Here is a 23,110-nt window from a genome sequence, read left to right on the forward strand (position 1 = left end):
GTACTTTATACACTTTGAACCTGTCCATATATCTGTGGTTGTGTGGCAAATGTGCATAGATGTATAGGAACCTGACTGTTTTTCTTTCATACCTAAGTCCAGACTTTATGACCAACCTGAATATTATGCTTTTGGTCTATTATGAGTCTAAGCAGTTTTGACCCACCAAGGCATACTGGTACCAAATGGCACTTTCATAGATATAAGATATCTAAAGGTGCTGTTTGATATCTGAGACTAAGTTAACGTGACCTGTCATGGCATCAAGCCAATTCACGCCAATGTATGCAGCACTGAGTGGCCTTAATATGTGTTGTTATCAACAGATATTGTTATTCACCTCAAGAGAATGTATCTTCAAGTTCAAAGCGATGTTGCTCCTGGTTTTAACATTTCAACCTGCTTATGGAACTTTGCTGCACATAACATCTGTGCTAGTAAATGAACTGACCACCACACGTGCAGTAAATCCAGGCCTTGTCATGAGATCTCCAACTCACTACCTCCAGTGGAATTTCACTTGTAAAGTTAGGAACAGCACAGCAGCACGGTGGTTAGCACTGTTGCCGCACAGCAAGAAGGTCCTGAGTTCAATTCCACCATCAGGCCGGGGTCTTTCTGTGTGGAGTTTGCATGTTCTCCCCGTGTTTGCGTGGGTTCCCTCCGGGTACTCTGGCTTCCTCCCACTGTCCAAAGACATGCAGCTTGTGGGGATAGGTTAATTGATTAATCCAAATTGCCCATAGGTGTGAATGTGAGTGTGAATGGTTGTCTGTCCCTGTGTGTTGGCCCTGTGACAGACTGGCGACCTGTCCAGGGTGTACCCCGCCTCTCGCCCTATGACAGCTGGGACAGGCTCCAGCGCCCCCCGCGACCCTGAAAAGGATAAGCGGAAGCAATTGGATGGATGGATGGATGGAAGTTAGGAACATTTTCTGACTGTAGGGTTCTGCTAAATCGACTGGTTTTATATAGTGTTTCTCTACCATACCTGAGGACTCAAAGGCTTTATACAATTTGCTTCAGTCATCTAGTCGCACCCATGAATACAAGCACCTTTTTCTGTGTAACTGCTTTCTGTGTAACATTCACACATTCATAGAGCACTTGTCTATATCTGGCATGCAGACTGGAGTAGATGACCTGTTCAACCTTCTGATATTCAGCCACGCCATCAATAGGATTGCTAGATTATTATTGCTATCTTGATAATATGGGTCAATCCATTTAAAACTGTAAATGACCAGAAACATCAAAGGGAAGAGATAACAAATGCACTGAAAGAGGATAGGGAGAATACTAAAGCTACTTAAAAACAGGCAAATTAGGGGAAGTGAATGCAGCTGGGGAACAACAAAGGAGCAAGTAATCAGGGAAATGATACAAGGGGAAGTCAAACTGAACTCAAGGCACGAATAACTATCAAAATAAAGCAGAAAATAAAACATGGTAAGTAAAAAATAATGTTTTTTTCCTGAAATGAAGGAACTTAATACAGGAGAACTGATAAACTATGAATCACCAGAAGACATTCAAAATAAAAAAAATATTACAGCATCAGTTAGAAGCATAAGTGACAAGTTAATACTGGTCAGTATGCATCCACTATAACATGTGCCTTGAAAAAGTTATGAATCTGAAAGTCGTAAGCAATTTTTGGGACCATAGAAAAGATGTTTTTGAGACTGAGATTGGAGATCATTGCTATTGTTCAGTCTTAGGATGATACTGCACTCTGCCAGAAGGAGAACTTAACCCTATCAGAGAAGAATTTCAAATATTCTTAAACAAGGCTCTGAATTTCAAAGTATCAAAAATGAGTTTATTAGAAAACAAATATTATCAAGAAAGAATGAACCTGGTATCAAAATGTAGTTAAAAAGGAGAACTTCAAGTGATTTAACTTATGTTAATAAGTCAACTACCCAGATGTTGTTATGATTCCTGCCACCTCCACCTCTCCAGTAGGGACGATGTAGGGTCATAAAATGGGACTGTGCATCAGAGAGCCAATGCTAAAAGACACATCAAAGGTAAAGGTGGGGATGCAAGTGATATCTGACAAAACTGCATTTCTGAACTGAAATCAACAAAAACCACAGAAACAGTTGCAAAAATAGTTTTGAAATATATTTGCATCAGCATGGGCATGACCTCAAAGTGTCTGCTTGTACACATCAGAGACGATACTCATCTGAGTATCATCTTTTACACTTACCTCCCCAGTCACTCTAGTGCCTTATGAGAATTATGACAGGGTTGTCAGTCAGTGGGCTTGGGTAACTTCTTCAGGATGATTATAACACTCCATTCTCTTCTTTTCATCACACACAACAGTCCCCCTGCAGCCATGTGACCCCACTTTAACCTCTTGTGTCTGCAGGTTTTCTTCTTCAGTAGTCTGTCTGAATTACAGCTAATCGTCTCTGACTGACCCCAGTCTGTCATTCTCTGATAGACCTTTGAAACAACTGCTGAGACAGTTTTTACCAGAAGACATTCAACTTACCAGATAGGTCACATTATCTTCTTCTAAGAGTTACCGTCAAAGTTGAGAAGCTACAATAATCTAATGACTGCTTGATTTTTTTTCTCTCTTTGGAAAATCACTTGAACAATTAATTTGTCATTTAAGTAGTTGCCAATTAATTTACTGTCAGGCAACTATTTGACGAATAAGTTAATTATTTTAGCTTTGCTGCTCGGGTGTCTGTGTGGGCGCGTGTGTTTAAAAACAGGGATGTATGCTTCATTTGCATGGACCGATGCAGACAAATCACTAAATTGTAATGTCAGGCATAACCTTGGAGGCCCTCACAACTTTGCATATTTTAAAATTATTTGAGAGAACAGTGTGACCTTGTCTGGACTTTGTCCATATTGAGGCTCTTGAAACTTTGTGATATGATTTGATGACTTTTATGCTGTCTTTGATGAAATATTACAATTATAAATATTGAGTCCATATCCAACCTGCCTGTTGACTTTAAGTGAAATCCAGAAGGTTTCTAGTTTTCTTGTGCAGCACAGAAAACAGAATGACAAGTCTCCTCTTGGGCCTAATACACGTCAGCTTAGAAAACATGGCTGTGAAAGATGTCGAGGCAATTACTATTGGCATTACAGGTGTAATATCTCTGGACAGCATGTCCAGGGCAGGATTTTTTTTTCCTTTTTATGATTGAAGCAGCAGGTAACAGTTCCTGAGTGAAAACAATTGTTAGGCTTTGCTTGTAATTGTTGCAGAGAAAATTATTTTAGTAAATCATACACTTTTTATTCACTTCAGAATAAAGAGTACAAGCAAGAGTTTCCAGAACATCTGCGTTTGTCCACTGTGTCAGCCGATCATTTGGAAAGGCACAGACGTATAGAAGTTTTAAATGTGAGAGAAAGACTTCTTGGCTAATGTCAACAGCAGCACAGATTTGTATTACTGAAAACCTGACAATCTAAATGTATTATTCCTGGAACGTCAGTAAGCTGTATTAGCCATTAGTAGTCAGAGTATCCAGGAGAACAGTGGGATGCATGTAGTAGTGCTATTTATTAAGTTAATTAAGGGAAAGTGTTCAGTCGGGTTCAAGTCTGTGCTCTGTCGGGGCCACTCAAGAACATTCACAGAGTGGTCCAGAACCCACTCCTTTATTATCTTGGCTGTGTGTGTAGAGTTGTTGACTTGTTGGAAAATGGTCTACAGACAGTAACTTGGTCTCCATGGCTTGGTTTGTCCTCTGACATGCACTGTTAGCTATGAGACTTTACATTGCCCGGTGTCCTATATGATATATAAGTGCCTATCCAAGTCATGTCCAGTCAACTGAATTTACTACTGGTGGAATTCCAGTAAAGTTGTAAAAACATCTGACAGATGATCAGTGGAAATGGGTATTGTGTGAAGAATGTTGTGGTCGGAAAAAAAAGAATTTAATCCATTACAAGAAAAAGACTGTAAGGTGACAAAATGTGGAACAATTGAAGTGGATGCACTGTGGATCCAAAGTGACCAAACAATCAAAAGATCAGTGCATCAAGGTTTATTCACTAAGAGTATTAGCTTGCATTGCTATTTGTTTTCACGCTGACAATAGTGTTTGGATGTGTGTTCCACCTCGCTGCATTAAACACTCTACATTTCAGAATGTGTGAAGACCTCATCATGCACAACCAGCCGAGTATCTGCAGATTGCAATCTACCATTATTTTTTGAGTTATTCACATTTAATGCCAGTTATGTCTCGTTACAACTTTGTGCTAAAAATACTTTTTGTAACATTGTTTGACATTGTATTTTCATGCTCTACCATCCATGAGTTGCCCTCAGGCCTGCCTTTGTCCTGTGTCCTGCAGAAACCAAGGATGGATCTGGCTGACACTTACACTAGTTTTGTACGACAGAACCAGGACATTCTGCACCGTGGTGTCAGTGATGAGCTCTACATTGAGACCGTATTTGATGTAAGTGCAAGTACTGTTTCCAGTTTGCTGAAATTATGCTCATATTCCTACGTTATTGTTATACATAACTTTCTTTGTTAATCTGTAATTCTGTGTGCAAAAGCCTAAAATAGCAAATTGGTCACGTAAGTACATGTAAAGAAATTCTTTTAAAAATTAGTTTTATTGTTGTGGTTTTTTGTTAGTTTTTCTTTCTTTTTCTTTTTCTTTTTACCAGGATCAGACAAATCCTCTTACTTTTTCTTCATTTAAAATCAAAATGCTCTTCTGAAAGAGTATGCTAAATGATGCAACAGTCATAGATCTATTTGCATGTGATGTAAAAATTATGTAAAAACATTTAAACTATAAATGTAGCTTTCTGTCTTGGGGACATAGTAAGTTAGGTCTAACATTCTCTTCACTATTTCACAGCCAACAGTTGTTTCAGCAAGAATGCTAACGCTTCAAGCAAATCAGCAATAATAAACACCACTCCAAGCCAACTTGACATTTACAAATTTGTTTAAATTGCATATATAGCACAAAATCATAGTGAAAGCAATATCTACAAACTTTACATTGTAAGGTCAATATCCAATAATATTCTCCAAAATTGAGCCCATTCCCTTTGGGCAAGCACTTTGTCATGTTTTAAGGTTTTAAAGGCTTTGTGTGCCATTCAGCTCTTTGCACACATGTTTCTGCTTCATGTCTCTGTTCTTTAAGCACATGCTTTACCTCTGCTGTTTTGCCTGTCTCTTAACTTTCTGTACATTCCTAAAGAAAAACAGGGTCAAGAGTGATGAATTTGTATCTTAAAAAAATCTATTTTTTATTTCTTTCAACAATTTCACTTGTGGGATCAATAAAGTATCCATCTTTCTATCAGCAGAAAATGCTTTTATTCTCTGTTCAGCTGTCACTAAATTGCTGATTTGAATTTACTCTCAGACTTTGTTTATAGAATCAGTTTTTTAATTCCTTTATGCACCTACAGTTGTAGAGCTAGACAATTTTTTATATAGGTGGAGTACTTTTTTTCCATGGCAAATTGCAGAAGGCTGAATAATACATTTTTCAAGTCAGTACTTTTGGAAATAAAACCTTATGCTCTTGAGTGTAGAAATTTTTGATGTAACATTTCCACTGGTTAAAAAATGTAGAACTGTTTCTACTTTTTTTTCCTCTTTTTATTGTTGACAAAGCTCCGAGATGGAGAGCCAGAGGGAAAATATTTTATGAAAATGGCAGCAGGATGTATTTCCAGTTCTATTTGTAAGTGAAGAGTCTCCTAACACACTCCATAATTGGTTGTATGAAATGTACAAAAAAGACAGAATTTTAATCTGCACCCGGGGCCCCCTTGGGCCACCACGTGTTTCTATATGGCGCCACTTACCTGATTAATTTCTTTCATTAACATGAATACTGGGAAATGGTTCCAGTTTGTTTCGGTCTGTTGTTGTTCCTGTGGGTGTGATGTTCACACTCACACCATTGGACGTAAAGCTGCTTTCAGGAGCTGTGTTGTGCTCTGATGGTTAAACCTTCTTCAAAATCAGTGTTGTGGTCAATAATTCAGAATTGAACTTCAAAACCTGCAAACAGTTGATACTCTGCTCTACCACCGGTGGCACACAGAAGTGCTCGCTTAATCACCAGTACCACCGAGAAAACATCTTATTCGTTCCAAGTTCTGTCAGCATCCAAACAGAAGTCCCAGAAAAATGAGGCAGCTTTGTGTACATGTCATTGTGGTTTGCAGGTACACAGTAAGTAAAACTAGATTCCTCAAGCTCAGTAACAGGCAGCATAAACTAATCATTTCAGTTTGTTTGATAAAGACGCACACAAGTCTGCAGCAACGTACAGGCTTAGAATTAAACCCTTAGCTTTCAGAAAAAAACGTTTATATTTTGATATTTGTTCTCCGATACTCTTTGACTATTTGTACCATTTATGACACGTTTATTATAATAACAATTTTTCCCCTGGTGATATAAAATTAACATGTGATGTATTTCATTTTACCAGTGGCAGGAGCTGCAACTTTCAAAAAGCAAAAAACATTTGCATTAATGTATCCTCAATGTAAAGATGTAAATTTGGCTAGTTCCAAAAAAGGAAGAAAAAGTGTATGTATGTATACAAGCATGCATATGCATATATACACACACACACACACACACACACACACACACACACACACACACACACACACACACACACACACACACAAACGTAAACAAAACAGGCCCCAGTACCGAGCCTTGTGAGGCAATGTAATAAATGTTACTTCTGGTTTTCTAAATGTAAATGCATCTTTGTAGAGAAAAAAATGGAAAGCAGTTTTTGTTTGTTTGTTTTAAATAATGCCTCACTAACCTGACTGTGACTAAACAGGAACGTACTCATTAGAAATACTTGTAACTGCTGTGAATCCAATTTGACCACTAATTCTGGGGTTCTCAAAACATTTTATGCTCATCTTTCAAGTCAGTTTGTGGTTGATATTTTCTGTGCTTTATGTTGTTGTGTAAAATGTTTAATTACAGACAAAAAATGGATTTAATATGCACACATAAAGACATGCAAACCAAAAACCAAAAATAATTTTGAATAGTATCTGATCTGTTCATAGGAATCTTATATATACAGTAAATGCTTATAAAATCTCTACAAGCAGAGCTCACAGTCAGGTGTTTGCACACACTGATTCTCCTCTTTCGAAGCAGCAGCAGGTTGCTTAGTTCCGAAAACACTGACTGCTTCTGTTGACCTGTTTATCACTTAGAAAACATCAAGAGCTTTTGGCTTGCTCTGCTGGAGCCAAAAACACTTTCACATACCCAGCTATCCATCCGCCTAATCATCCCTCTATCCCACGCTGTCCGTTTTCATAACCTACCGCCCCCACTTGGATTTAGATTTTTAAGAATATTTTAGCAGAAAGTTGTCAAACACGCCTCAGCTCGCCATCATTAGTTAACGCGGCAACTCAGACATGGCGGTTCAGACCTTCATACACATTAGCGGCACGAAGCTGAGCGATGGATTTCTGCCACCCACCGCCTCCTCCGAGAGTTCAGAGTGTTGTGACTGAGGCTCGATCTGCACTGGACTGAATTTTGTGTGTGTGTGTGTGTGCGCGTTCGTGTTTGAAAAAGGGAGGTCGAGGAGAGTAAGTCTAATAGAGCTCAGAAGCACCCAGTCATGCGCCAAGAAGGAGGTGACAGCGGGGCCTTGAGGTTTCTCCACTCAGCCCTTCAACATGTATCTCACATACACACACACACACATATGTGCGCACATGCATTTTGTGTGTAAACAAAGAACCAAATCCTTTGTTCGACAGCAGCATCAGACCTCCTGCCAGCAGCAATATGGGTATGCGGTTTCCTTGTTTATATAGAGCTTTGTGAGTCAAAGGCAAATTTATTTACATTTGCCACACCTTTTAAACAAAAGCTTTGTCAACACTGATGGATTTAAAGAAGAGGAAGAAAAAGGCTATGAAAGCAAAGAACACCAAAATGAAAAGATGGGGAATCAACATGAACTGTAAACACACTTAACAGTTTTTTTCCCTTTTGCTTGTGCATGCAAACATCTGTGTTTTTGTGTACAAGTGCTCATCAGGGAGCATCTGTGTGCATCACACACACACACACACACACACACACACACACACACACACACACACACACACACACACAGTTCTCTGTTCTCGACTTTAGGAGGGAACAACTGACAAACCAAGGACAAACCTGGATACAGTTAAAAATTTATCTCAAAACAGGCTTAATTCAACCTCAGATTTATCCTTCAAAACAAGATAAGATGTTTGAGATTCTTTCTTTTCCCCTTATTTCTGATATTAGTTTCAGTTCAGAAAGAAAACAAAATATTAGATCATTTAATTCTTATGTGAGAAAACATAACATATATTTGTTAAGGAAAAAAGCAGAACTCAACAATTGAAACAAAAAATAGACCCAGAAATAAAACATCTCCGGCATTTTATATACAGGAGTTTACAACTTTATAACCGAGGAACATTTATTGTGCAAAAGTGTGAATATATCTCAAATGTTCAAATCTTTTTGGCACCAGAGAAGCATACACCCATTTCTTCACATAATTTTTACAAGACCAATGCATACCTACTCGTTCCCCTATCCTTCCTGTGCTTATTCCCTCCATCTGTTTTCACTCTTATCCTCTAATCATCTCAATTAAGGACCTTCTTCATTCTCAATTTCCATGATGGTTAATGCGGTTTGCAAGGAAACCAGCAGGCAGCTGATTACTCACTCTAGAAACTCGCCTCCCAGACACTCAAATATACGTTTCCTTGAATGGAGGAGGAGCAGAAAATCAGAGGGTGTCATGCAGTAATTTGAAAATCCTCAAGCATTTGTTAATAATGAGTACAAGGCTGATTAGGATACTATGTGAACTGCAGCATTTAAAAAAGATTGTGAAGGAAAAGGAGGAAGAGAAAATAATAGCAGGATAGAGAATGTGTAAAAAGTATGACAGCAAATTTTAGGAATCACATAGGAGCTGTCAGAGACGGCATAAGGACACAAGCAGACGCACATAAATGAGTTGATGCAAACTAAACTGAAGAATGATGTGCTACAATTTAGGTTAAAAAAAACACATGCTTGCAACATTTTTTTAAATTTAATTAGTCCAGAATAATAGAGGAAAAAACAGCGTAAATAGTCTGAGCTGCAGAGAATAAGCCAACAGGAATTGCAAATTATTGCAAATGCATTTAGCTGTGAGGCAAAGCAGCCATACATCAGTGGTGTGCAGATGTGTGTTAACATGTTAGCAGTCACCAGCAGCACGCGGTGACTTTTACAGAAAGGCAGTCAGCACATATAAAACTGTATTTTTGGAAAATTGTGCATAAAGTAAAAGTAATTCAATTAATCAATTTTGTTCAGCATCATATTCTATAAATCACACGTTTGTACCACAAATCTATGAAAAAAATCTGATGTTCACGAGCTCAGAAACATGGGTCTTTTTATATATTATATTGTATATTAGTAACAAAAACTCCGCTGAATTAAAAGGCTTGAGCAGTATGTACCATAGTTAACTATTAATATCTACAGGGAGAATTATGAATGAAAAATTCATCTCCTCATGCTAATTTGTGTCCATGGGGTCTCATTTGTCAGAAGTTTGATTCTAATTATTAACTCGATGCTGTAAAATCGGGGTACAGTCGTTCATCGCAGCTTGGATGGCAGCAGCAGTCACGGAAAAACTTGCCTCTGTTTGGGAAGCGCAGATACAGCAGTGATTCTGAGAGGAGGCCCACAGTTTATTTTCCAAAACCAGGACTGGGCTGTTTCAAACTGACAGCGAAAAATGTTTTGCAGTAAACTGGACTAATCAACAGAAGAACCTCAGGCACCGTTGCACTTTTCTGGTAAGTTAAATGTGTGTTTGGGAACTAATCATTAATTAATGTGCTACAGCTAATTAGCTGAGACCATTGTCGGCTGTTGGGGAAAGCCGTGTTCAGTTATTGAATTTGTGCAAACAGTTGCATGTTTCTCTCTCCACATCTGTAAGAACAGTGACACCAGATTTGTTTTTTAAGTGTGGACTTCAGCAACCCGTTATTAATGGTGGATTTAATTAATGCAGGTTCAACAGAAGATGAATTACTGAGAGAATTTAAGATCTTCTCACTGCATTCAGCGTTCAGCCTGTAATATCAGTTCTTGCTGATATCCGGTCAAAAACAGCAGATGTCTACAAAATAAAAGAAACAGGATTGCATGGGCTCAAATTGTGGCCATAAATATTTTGTATTTGTAAATCAGAATGCGTAGTTGTGAACTGAGTTTTGTAACGTTGTAAACCAAAATATCAGAAAAATGTATGCTCAGTAAAGCACCCCTCCGACAGCCAAACCCATGTGTTCTCTGATTGGATTGTTAAATTTGTGATTGACATGACATTGACCAATTAGCTGAAAGGAAGAAAAATTGGGTCAAAATTCATACTTGTGAGTTCAAACTCACACACAGCCAGGGAACTTTAGCGCAGAGTTTCACACGTAGTTTTTGCTTTGTATCTGTAACCAGACCTTAACAAAAAAAAGGTGTCTTGTCTAAATAATTTTTTACAAACAAATCTTTTTTACACACAAATTCTCATCTATAGATGCACAAACATAAAATTTTCAGGTATTTTGGTTTACAAGGTTACAAAACTCACAACTCTCACAACAACGCATTTGATTTACAACTACAAAATATTTATGACCACAATTTGAGCCCATACGATTGAAATAACCAAATCTAGCATTTATGTGCTAATGCCAAATGGTAGCATTTGGCATGTTAAGTCCAAATTTGTTTCATTTTTCCATTAAATTTTTAGCACTGACTCTTTGCATTTATCTATGCATTTGATACACAGTTTGTTTTAAGTACTCTGGTTAAAACGCGATCTGAATTATTCTTATTGAGGTTCTAATTTGAGTTCACCAAGTTACATGTGCAGTACTCTGCACAGCTTACTTCCTTTGGCAGAAATAATATGAAGCATTAATGTATGTTGTCCAGTACTGAGGCAGCTGATCAGAACACCGCTGATCATGCCTCCTATGTTATGTTTGTGTTCCTGCAGTAGCACGACTGAAACTGACTGGAAACCTGCGACATCATCTTTGTCGATCTCAATTTTAAAAAAGTAGCAGCGAGTCAAAGGTAAAATATTATATTGTATAATTAATATATTGTATTGTTCTACTGTTATGCTGATGTCAGCACATCAATAGAACAATTAAACTGAAGAATGGTAAGGGAAGATTCCGAGGTGCATCAAAACAAGGTTTCAGCTTCAAGGGATAAACTTTAGAGTTGACAGTTTGTGATTATTTATTTCTCTTTGTGATTACAGGACTTGCACACTTGGATTCACACCTTGTGACAACAGAGAAATCATCCTATATTCCCACTCTTAATGCTGCATACGTATTCAATATTAGAGTAAATTTTAAATTGATCCAAAATTCAATGATGAAAAAGTATAAAGACTAAATTACCTTATTGTGCAATGTGGTCGCACAAAAGACAGACATCCATGTAAGTATAAAGAAGCATAAAAAAGTAACTCAGTTTGGTGTTTAGGAAAGCTGCTCATCTCGCCAAATTACAAGGCAACTATTGTTGTAATTAGGTGCTGTCTAAGTAAAACTGAACTGAATGTAGTAAGCTGCATGAAGAGGGCACGACATTTTCTCTGACAGCATTAAATAAAACCTGATTAAAGATAAAAGGTCTTCAATTGTATTTTCAACTGAAAACTTTAATCTGTAATTCTTTCATTCTGTGTTTTGCTAATAGTGTATTATTTCCCATGAGTGTGAGTCTTATGTTAAAATCTAAAAATGACAACATTTAATTTCTAGATAATTCTGATATTTGCAGTAACTCTGGGCCTCAGTGTAAGCGTGCAGCTGATTTCATCTGTCCTAAATATGATAACAAAAACTAAGGAGGGCTGAATCATTCAAACATATAGACTAGGAGTGTAACACAGGTGTGTAGCATCGCTAACTAGCTAGCAACAAACCTGTAGCAAAGTGTGTAAGCTTTTTATCTAACTTTTGGCCCTCTCAATGGTGAGACCAAAAAAATCATTTGCTTGAGCTGCCAGTTAAGGTGGTTGAGACATCCATGACATGTTATCGATGAAGTGGCTCAGGGATGGAGGAGAACCCTAGGCAGGCCCTCGACCTACTGGAGAAATCTCAGTTACCTCAGTAATGCCTTGGGTACCCCCTTGGAAGAGCTGGAGCTGGGGGTTGGAGGTTCGGAGGTCTGAGCATCTTTGCCTAGCTTGCTACCGACATGACCATTCTTCCAGAACCGCTTGTAAGGTCAGAAAGTGATATTGCACAAAAAGGCCTGACTGTGCTCTAATTTATCTCAAAGGTATTGTCCAAAAGTGGTGTTCAGGCCAGTCAAGTTTTCGCATGTTAAACTCACTCATCCATGGTCTTTACAACATTGTTTTGTGAACTGGTGCGCAGTCATGTTAGAACAGATGGAGGCCATCCAAACTGTTCCCACAAAGTTGGAAACATGAAATTGTCAAAAAGTTCTTGGTATGTTGAATCCTTAAGAGTTCATTTCACTGGAACTAAAGTGCCGAGCCCGACTCCTGATTATTAGTTGTTTCAAAACCTTCACAAGTTTTAAATTTGCAGCCAATCGCAGAGCCAGCCAGCCAGCCTTCATTCAGTCTGTTGGTGTCACCAGCACCAATGCTGCTCCCCAAGAAGAACCGTCATCATCTAGTCCAACAGTAATGTATACAGCAGTGCAAAATTTAGTTCTCATTTGATCAGCTTACAGTTATTTTTAAAAATTATTTAAAGATAAATTATTTTAAAAATAACTATTTAGGTCTCCCATCTTCTTGTGGTAAATCGATTGGTTCTCGTACAGTGCTTTTCTACTCCACTGCAGCACAATTTGGCAAGCTCATTTTTGCAATGTAAAATTCTTGATTAAATAAGAAGTTAATTTTCTTTTAAAAGCATATAATTTTTCACCATTTGATTACTTTCCAGATGAAAAGATAAGACTTTTAAAGAGAGAAAATGCTTTAATGCAGCCTGGGCAGAAAAATAATCAAATCAGGAACGGTGACTGAACTTAAACCCTAATTTTTAAGTTTGTATTTTGTTGCATTTCCTCGAGGCTAAGCTACTTAGACTGAGTGAAAAACTTATTACTTTGGTATAATTGGGAGCCAGGATGTAGGAGGTTACAGATTGCTTTCACAATAGAATGAATCAAATATTTGCATGACAGCTGCGTAATCATGGATGTGTTTTGGCTTTTGTCAAGTGTGTGAAAAACCTTTGGACTGTTTTTCTCTCTTAAATGGGAAGGTAATTACAGTCCTTGCCATTGTATAGAATTAAGTCAGCGGTGATCTCTCAGAGCAGATCTGAATATACGGGTCATTACTGTGTCAGAGCAATTTCCGCAAGTATTCTTGTAAGACTGGTAACTGAATAAAGCCACCCAGTGTGTGCATTTTACCAGCAGCATTTTGAATGTTTCTGTAAGTGAGGATTGCTCTTTAGGTGAGAAAAGGTGTGTTTGATTTTCCTGCAGCTGTGGCTTGTTGGTGGAAGGTGTGAAGGAAGATCATTTAATGAACATTACAAAGAAGGAACCTGATTTTTTTCCAACTCTTTGAAGTTCAAAGCAGAGCCCTGAACTCTGTCCTCGTATTCAGGACTTCACCAGTAAATTGGTGCCTTTGAATAAATAAATGTTTTACCCTCTTTGAGTTTTGCACTTTTGTTAGCACATGTCCTTTGACCTTACATTGTGGTGTTGCTAGCTGAATTAAAGCAAGGCATTTTAGATCTGTCAACAAGCAAACGGCTAACACGTAAACGAATCTGAAGGTGAACACACAGGTATGAAAACCATAAACTGTTCTTGTTCAGAGTATCTGTAGCTAAATTAACATAGTATAGTTTTTATTAGTATCTTTTCAGGGGTTTGGCTGCAACTGAAAAGAAAAATGTTTAAAGATGCTCCTCAGAGTATTTTCTTGGCCTTATTGACTTCAAAAACAGACTTGAAAAAGCTTTCTCCAGGAATGTGCTCTACCAGTCAAAGGTCACTTTATACATACTACAAAATCCAGTACACAGATCTTCACATGGTTTATTCATTTTAATGCTGCAAAGTCATGTACGTTTGCAGTGACTTTGTAAAATGTTGCATGTTTTATAAAGTCCTGTGCGTGTTTGTACATTGACCTACAAAAAATACAAGGAATTACAATAGTTCAATTGTGAAGAAACAAAGGCATGAATAATCATTTCTAATTCCGATTCAATAGAAAGCAGGTGAGAGAGAGCCTGGAGGTGCCTGAGATGGAGGTATTCTCTGGAGAGAAGAGGAATAAAAATCAGTAGGAGCAAGGCAGAATACATGTGTATGAATAAAAAGGAGATAGTTGGACAGGTGAACATGCAAAGAGTGAAGGCAGGTGAGTTTAAACATTTGAGGTCAACCTTCCAAAGCAAGGGGCAGTACACAAGAGATGAACAGGAGATTCCAGGCAGGGTGGAACAGGTGGAGACTTACAAGATGGTAGTGAGACCTGCTATGATCTGTGGTTTGAAAATGGTGGTGACACTAACAAAAAGCTAGGAGACAGAGCTGGAGGTGGTAGAGCTGAAAATGTCAAGGTTTTCCTTGGAAGTGGTCAGCATAGAAGGGATTAGAAATGAATACATCAGAGGAACGGCCTGAGGTTGAGCAAAATTCGAAAGGTAAGGCTGAGATGGTTTGGACATTTGCAGAAAAGGGATGATGGATATATTGAACAAAGGATGCTAAATATGGAGCTGCCAAGCAGGAGATGGAGAAGAAGAAAACCACACAGAAGATTGATGGTTGTAGTGAATGATATGAAGAGGACTAGTGTGACAGAGCAGGATACTAGTGATAGGGTGAAATGGAGTCACCCTATCAAGTCAGGCAATAACAGTCATCTGATCTCAACCTAATATAGTATGTGTTTTGGTTGTTAAATACAAAAACTTGTGTTGTTCATCAGGTCTGGACTTCATGCACTCATAGAAAGCAAACGATTTTGATCCAATTTATTTAAAATTTTTCAATTACTTTTGAATCTCTGACGATCAGCACTTTGTAGAAAAATGGCTGTAATTTCTAAATACTCAAATCAATGCTTATTTTAGCCCCCTTGAAACAAAGCATTTCTGCATTTCAAAAACATCCTGATTGATTGATTTAAAATCTACTTTTGTCATTGTCCGGTGTTGAAGCAGCCAAACTGATAAATATTTAGAGCTGATAGTTTGGGCCTTCGACTTATCCCTAGCTATTGTTTTCTCTTCTCATAATTATCTTTGTCCTGTTTGGTTTGTTTCTGTTTCTTATAGCAATGGTACACTGACTCCATGAGGGCGATATGTGTTTGGCTCACTGACAGACTGGACCTGCAGCTGCACATGTATCAGCTGAAAACACTCATCAACATTGTTAAGGTAAATAAACGTGAAGTATGTAAGAGAGACCAAGCCTAACCATTTGATAGACAAAGAAGTCCATTTTTCCAAAAGGGATTGTTTGTCATTCAAAATGACCTATTGCGTTCAGCTACCACATTTTAAGCCATCTTTTCTTTTAAAAAAAAAATGGAGTGAATCACCCGAGACTGGCTCCATTCAATTAAAGGAACATCTTAGAATCTGGCTTATTTGTGCAAAAAGAGTCAGATCTGACAAAAAGGGAAAGGAAGAAATAATAAAGACATTGACGTGTCCTTGTAAGTAGCAGTGTGAAGAGGCGGGGAGACGTGAAGGAAAAAAAAATGCTCAACTGTGGGCTGTTGTTGCTTCCAGCTCTCTTTGTCTTTTCATTGGTTGCTAATATACAGAGTTTAACTTGAAAGCAATGAGACAATGAATTATAATAGCCCTCATGTAAGGTGCAAACATTATTCCTTGCATGCTATCGTCTGTCGCCCTGGTATGGCACATAAAAGACTGCACGTCCTTGGGCCTCAGTCTTCCTGTTTTTGTCCTTTCGAACAGTGAATGGCACACACCTTATCCTGCTTAATACATTCCAGAGATGGTTTCTGAATTTTTTTTCTATTCCTTCTCTTTTTATCTTCTTCTCACCTCAACAGAAGACCTATCATGACTTCAGGTTGCAGGGAGTCCAGGACAGCACACTGAACATCAAAAGCTATGAAACCATCTACAACAGGCTGACGATGGAGGAGGCTACTGTGGCTGTCAAGGCAGGTGATGGCCTACGGGGCATCAGCACGAGAGACAGTGATGTAGAGGATGACTAAACACACATCTGCACACAACCGGTTACTGCTTGATTATCACCCTTTGTAATGGACATTCAATTGCAGTCTGTGACACACTACTACGCTTCACTAAGTAGTTCACACAAAGCTGAAAGAATAGTTAACAGATTTTTTTTTTCTTGTACTGTGGCTGAAATATTGCTGTGGTGTTTCAACAAAGACAAGTTATCAATTAGTGCTAGATTGCATTGGCCAGAGAGATGCTCTATTCTGCTGTAGTTGTTTTGCTAACAGCTCATCAACAACTGTTGACGCTCTTGGCATTCAGAAACCTCTAAGTTTTGGTTGTACATCTCCATGGTATTTTCTCCACTGTTTCAGTTCTTGTCTGATTTACAATTATATACAATTTATTTCTATAACATAGTGATGCACAACATGTGCACATATGTTAGAATTCTTGAAATCAGTAAATAAAAAGACATAAATCTAAAGTAAATGTAGTGAGATGCAGTATTTTTTTCTGAAATGTAATAAGGTACAAAAGGGGTCAAATGGGTCAAAAATTAGATGTACAAATAGACTCAAGGACAGCTGGAGTTTTCAATGGTGGTTTGAGGGAAAGTATCTCAAAATTTTTAATCCTTTTGAGTCACACCAGTTGATAACGTACCAAACTTTCTATATTAGTAATTTGCAAATTTGGCATATGGAGGGGAGGGCTAAACACAAAAAATACCTAATGAGAGCTTATCATTTCCTTATAGCTAAAAATTGGTTACTGATTCCCCCGTTTCCACTACATAGCCAACTTTGAAACTATGGAGCTTTTTAGCCACTACTGATGAACCATCCTGGTAGGTATAGTTCACTGCAGGTAGCTGTACTATATAGTGTTTATATGTAATATAGAGTTTACACACATTCACACAAATATGCAATATGAGATGCTATGAGTGTTTTCCAGTCCACCTCATGATAGAGCTAACAACACAATAACCAGTCGTAGTAAAGGAGGTGAGTAGTCTTACTTCATTATAGGGGTGACTGTAGGCAAGGAGGTACAGTCACCCAATTGGAAGTATGGTGGTTCCATCCCTGGCTACTCTAGCCCAGCGGTCCCCAACCCCCGGGCCTCGGACCGGTACCGGTCCGTGAGTCGTTTGGTACCGGGCCGCGAGAGTTGAGGCTCAGGTGTGAAATGTATAGTTTTCAGGGTTTTTATCGGTTTTCAGCGTTATTTTTGTTATCGTTTTTATCCTTTTATCGGTTTTCCTGGGTCTTTTCACGTGTGTTATGAATAAATCGTCTTTTTTTCTGTACCGGTACTAGTTTTATTTTGTTGTATTTATCCGCGACACCTTAAAGGCCGTTCCGTGAAAATATTGTTGGGCATAAACCGGTCCGTGGCGCAAAAAAGGTTGGGGACCGCTGCTCTAGCCTACATGCCAAAGTATCCTTGGGCAAGATACTCAACCCCAAGGTGCTCTCCGATTTTGGTCATCAGAGTATGAATGTGTGTGAATGATAGACAGAGCGCACTAATGCATTAGATGTGACTATCAGTGTTTCCCAGATTCTCTGCGGTTTGATTTATGGACATACAGCCATGCTCTGGTGCAACTTTATATAGTAAAGCTTAGCAATTGGAGGCGCTTTCTATTATGTCTTTGCTCACAGCTGTAGCCTAACGTTGGAAATGCCCTGTACCCCAGATTAAAACAAAATGTTTGCTAGTTATTTATTCCCTTCAGCCATTTGCTGCATTATACAGTACATCCTATAATGATTCTACTTACATGTAAAAATTGCTAAGCTAATAGCTCATTTCTCCCTTCATGGTAAGTGAATGGACACATTCAACTGGTACTGAAGTAATGCATTTTTAGGGGTGTGGCTACATGTAGATGCTGACAAAGGCACATGTAGCTCGTCTTTGCTTAGGTTTCACATCAGCAAATTTAAGTTACTGATGTCTTGATGCATCATCCAGGTAAGGAAAACCCCAAAAGTTGTTTCTGTTCATCTGGACGTAGCGTTTGTAGTTGAAGATTTCATCACTCATCTAAGTGACTTCTTCAGTCTCAGCTGAATGCAGCTTTCCCCAACCTTATAAACAGTACATTTAGATAATGACTGAAACTGATCAGTGGATGTTGATCAATGGTTATGGCAATTTGTATATTAATGGTCAAGAAACTGATTTCACAGCCCAGTTTTCATCAGTAGGGTTTCAGTGGACCACTGAAATGACAATTGAACATTAACTCTCAAGTGATCAAGCTACTTAAGACTAAAATGATCAAATGGGGTCATTTCATCATTGGGAAGGTCAATTGTGTCCAAGTTTCAACCACCAGGTGATCTTGCAGCATTTTGAGGTAGTCCTTCTTGTTCCATCCGCTTTGTGCACCAGTGCCATTGTACCAGTACCACTGGCTGCAGAATAGCCCCAGAATAATGGCATGCTTCAATGCCATCATACTCTTTAGCCCCAGAGCATGCTTGACAGTTGATACAGTATATTTAATTTTGAAAGCCTCACAGTTACTCCTCCAAGTATACCTGTTATCGTTCATATCATTGTGGCCAAATAGCTCTATTTGTTTCGTCTGGCCATAAACCTTTCTCCAAAAGGCATTTGGGTTGTGCATGTGGGCAGCTGTGAATTTTAGCAAATTCCAACTGTATATTTAACGTAGCTTTCCATTGTCCTTGCCACACCAGTGAGCCAATTCCTGTTTAAAAAACAAAACAATATCATACATAATAATTTCCATGCTTAAATGCTTATAAATTATGTTGTGCAATTTAAAATGTGATTTGTAGTCATCCTTCAAGAGCCAAGCTTCAATGTTTAAAGTTCATGTCAGAAGCTCTGCTACATACTGATTTCAGTGTATTCTTCAGATCAAATGTTTGCAATAATCTGCCAGTTAATTTAACCCTCTGATCATGTTTGTGTCAGTCCTAGTCCTGGGTCTTTTACCCAGCGGTTTGAATTTTAAGATATTTCGAGTTTTTACTGTGAGCTCATGATTTGCTCTTTTGGATGTTGAGACCTAACTTATATCATAGCTCTTCATCTCTGTATCTACACCGAGTTCCAAGTTATTATGCACATTGTGTTTAAGTGTCATAAAGATTAAATAGGTTGTTTTTCAATTAAACTCATGGATGGAATTGTGTCTCAGGGATTTGTGGATCACTGAATTAATCTCGGAGACCTGTGATCATGAGTTTGACAGGTGAGCTCAATTAAAGGAAAAACTACTAAAGAAGGATGTTCCACATTATTAAGCAGACCACCATTTTCAAGCAATATGAGTAAGAAAAAGGATCTCTCTGCTGTTGCATGAAATAGTTGAATGCCTTGGACACATAATGAAAACCTTAGATATTTCACAAAAATTTAAGCATGATCACCATAATGTTAAGAGATTTGTGGCTGAGTCAGAGCACACACGGGTTCATGCAGATAAAGGCACAATGAGGAAGGTTTCTGCCAGACAAATACTTCAGATTAAGAGCAGCTGCTAAAAGGCCATTACAAAGCAGCAAACACATATTTGAATCTGCTGGTGCCTCTGGAGCCCTGCAAACATCAAGGTGTAGGATCCTCCAGAGACTTGCAGTTGTGCATAAACCACCCCTAACTAATGCTCACAAGCAGAAACAGCTGCAGTGGGCCCAGAACTACATGAAGACTAATTTTCAAACATTCTTGTTAACTGATGAGTGCCGTGCAACCCTGGATGGTCAAGATGGATGCAGTGGTGGATGGTTGGTGGACAGCCACCATGTCCCAACAAAGCTGCATCGTCAGCAAAGAGGGGGTGGAGTCATTTTTTGAGCCGGAATCACAGAGAGAGAGCTGGTCGGCTCCTTTAGGGTCCCTGAAGGTGTCAAAAGGACCTCTGCAAAGTATGTGGAGTTTCTGACTGACCACTTTCTTCCATGGTAGAAAGAGAAGAACTGTGCCTTCTGCAACAAAATCACCTACATGCAAGACAGTGTCAAATGTCATGCTGCAAGGAATACCTGTGCATCATTGGCTGCTATCAGCATAAAAGGAGAGGAACTCATGGTGTGTTCCCCATTCTTCCCTGACTTCAATGCTCTTAAGAACCTTTGGAGCATCCTCAAACAAAAAAATATGAGGGTGGGAGGCAGTTCACATCCAGACAGCAGCTCTGGGAGGATATTCTGACATCCTGCAAAGACATTCAAGCAGAAACTTTCCAAAAACTCACAAGTTCCATGGATGCAAGAATTGTGAAACTGCTATCAATAAAGGGTTCCTATGTTAATATGTAACTTGACCTGTTAAGATGCTTTTGATTGAAATGGCTTTTGATTTCACTAAAATTGATCTACTAATGCTGCAAATTCGACAAATGGCCATTTTCAATTCTCTATAACCTATAAAATGTTTTGACACTCTGTGTTCGTAATAATTTGGAACAGTGCATTTTAAGTTTTTTATTTTTGAAAACATACTGTTTTCATTGGGAGGTTTGTTCAGTAACATTTGACTTATACTCTAACGGTTGATGACTCGAATATTATGCCGACTGCCATTTGAATCGACTATTTAGGAAAATCAGAGAAACATATTATTTGCATAATAATTTGGAACACGGTGTAGTCCTTTCAGTATGATAGTGTTAGTCATGTCTCCATGTTTATCTCTGTCACTGTGTGAAGTTCACGTCTTAATCTTATTTTGATAGTTCCTTGTCTTGTGCGTGTTGTGTGAAGTTTTGCTTCCCCTTTTCTCGTTAGTTATTCTGTTCACCTGTCTTGTTTTGCCCAGCTGTTGCCTCCCAAATTTTCTTGTGTGCAGTTGAGTCCTAGTTGTTTTGTCCTGCCTTACATTTTTTTCCCTCAATGATTTGTGTATTTGATTAATTGTTCCTGGTTTCCATCTTGTTTGTTTTGTAAGTTCTTAAGTAATAAAGCTGGTATATTTCTGTTAAGTTTTGCTAAATTTTCCAGTTATTTTTAAATGCATGAAATATCAAAATATATATATAAAAATAGACTGAATTGACACGTAAAATGTAAGATAACATGTAAAACCTGTAACTGTGAATAACCTTAGACTCCTGGGGACGATTTGTTTAATTCCTTTTTTTTATTTTCATGCTATTTCGGCTGTACTGAGTGAATATAGCTAATATTTGCCAGAATATATGGATTTTTATTTTCTTTTATAATTGTTTTGTCAGTTCTTTAAATTGGCTTAAAATAGTTAAAGACAGAAAGACTGCTACATCCCAGCAGCCAGAGGTTGGATCCCAGAACCTACACACCATGACACAATTTGTGCACTATTGCTGATGGATGACACTCAAACTGTGGCCATGACAAACCTGCATGGGAAACACTCAGCAGCTTATGTTGACACACATGGAGGGCAGGCTTGCATAGGGACGCTCATTTTGGACAATGTTTACAGGTCAAAAAAATCTAATCAATTCAAGTCTGCAGCGTGCCACTGCAATCCCCTCTCGTCAGCAAATGTAAGGGCAGTGTGACTTTTGCACAGATGGAAAGAGAAGAGCTGGCAGCACCATGTGTGAACCTTACATGCAAAAACCACAGCCTGTCCATTTGCAGCCTCTGCCCCACCTCAGCTGGAGTCCCTCTTCTTTAAAGGGTTCAAATCCAAAAGCTATAATTAATATTTGATATATTTAAAGTGGAAAATCTTTGTGGGAAGGTGGCATTTTTCTGCTAGGTCCTTGAGTGTCAGTTTTTGTAAAAAAATAAATAAATTTGACACTGTTGAAAAAATAAAACTGCATGGATAATCATGTACTCCTTAAATGTATTTTATCAAAATCATTTTGTTGTAGTGTAGCTTTTTAAGCATACTGGTCTTTAAAGGGTTAAAATGCAAAAACGTAATTAACATTTAATATTTATTGTTCAGACTGAAGTAGTTTTAAAAGAGTTATTTAAATTGGAGAAATACAGCATTTTTTGGGGAATGTGGCTTTTTTTGTCCTATTGATTTTGAAGGATTATATAAGGGATAAAAAAAATTAATGGAAAATTGAAGGATTTTCCAGATAACAATTCATATGACTCGTTATGGAACACAAAATATTAAAGAATAAAGGGGTAAATGAGAAACAATTTTGAGTTTTAAACAGAAGTGAGGTGTGTCATGTGGGAACTCTGCAGTGCAAAGTCGAAAGTGCATAATTTTCATATCTGACAGGATATAAAGTTGCATGAAGTCCAAGTCTGTAGACCTCTGAGACTGAATTGTTCTGGGAAGGGGTAGAGAAAAACTTTCTGGAACATTGAAGGTCCCAATGAATACAGTGGCCTCCATCATCCATAAATGGAAAAAGAAGAACCAGGAATTCTTCCCAGAGCTGGCTACCTGGCCGATCTGACTGATTGGGGTAGAAAGCCGGAGAGGTGACCAAGAACCTGTTGGATCCCAATGGTGACTTTGACAGAGCTCCAGTATTGCTTTGTGGAGAAATAAGAACCCAACGTACCCTAAGCACACAGCCAAGATGACAAAGGTTTTGTTTTTTAATTGTAATAAATTTGCAAGATTTTCAATGATTTTGTTCACTTTGTGCTTATTGGGTATAGTGACCAAAATGACCAGAACTAAGAAAAGTGAAATCAATGTTTTTGAGAAACTAAACTACTGCCATAAAATATACTACAATGTAAAATGGATGACTTGGAAAACTGGAGTTGCTGTTCAAATATTTGGTTGGGCTCTCTCTCTGGGAGGAAGGGCAAGGTGCTGATTGGTGTACTTTCTTCAAAAAGT

At 38.3% G+C, this 23,110-nt stretch overlaps 1 protein-coding gene across 3 annotated transcripts in view; it reads left to right on the top strand.

Annotated features, from left to right (window-relative positions):
- cadps2 (Ca++-dependent secretion activator 2) overlaps positions 1–21,284 on the top strand; it is a 191,182-nt gene extending 169,898 nt beyond the window's left edge. For 2 of the 3 annotated variants that reach the window (XM_026174892.2, XM_026174893.2), the window contains exons 25-27: positions 4,351–4,458; positions 15,422–15,526; positions 16,174–21,284. In XM_026174892.2, coding sequence (XP_026030677.2) covers positions 4,351–4,458; positions 15,422–15,526; positions 16,174–16,344 — 384 coding nt within the window. In that variant the 3' untranslated portion in view covers positions 16,345–21,284. Of the gene's footprint in view, positions 1–4,350; positions 4,459–4,872; positions 5,337–15,421; positions 15,527–16,173 lie in introns of those variants that run through there. The other variant, XM_026174894.2, reaches the window with a different exon arrangement.
- Positions 21,285–23,110: the final 1,826 nt, after the last annotated feature.

This window comes from Astatotilapia calliptera, chromosome 7 (genome assembly GCF_964374335.1).
Source record: "Astatotilapia calliptera chromosome 7, fAstCal68.1, whole genome shotgun sequence".
In the NCBI taxonomy this organism is placed as follows: Eukaryota; Metazoa; Chordata; class Actinopteri; order Cichliformes; family Cichlidae; genus Astatotilapia; species Astatotilapia calliptera.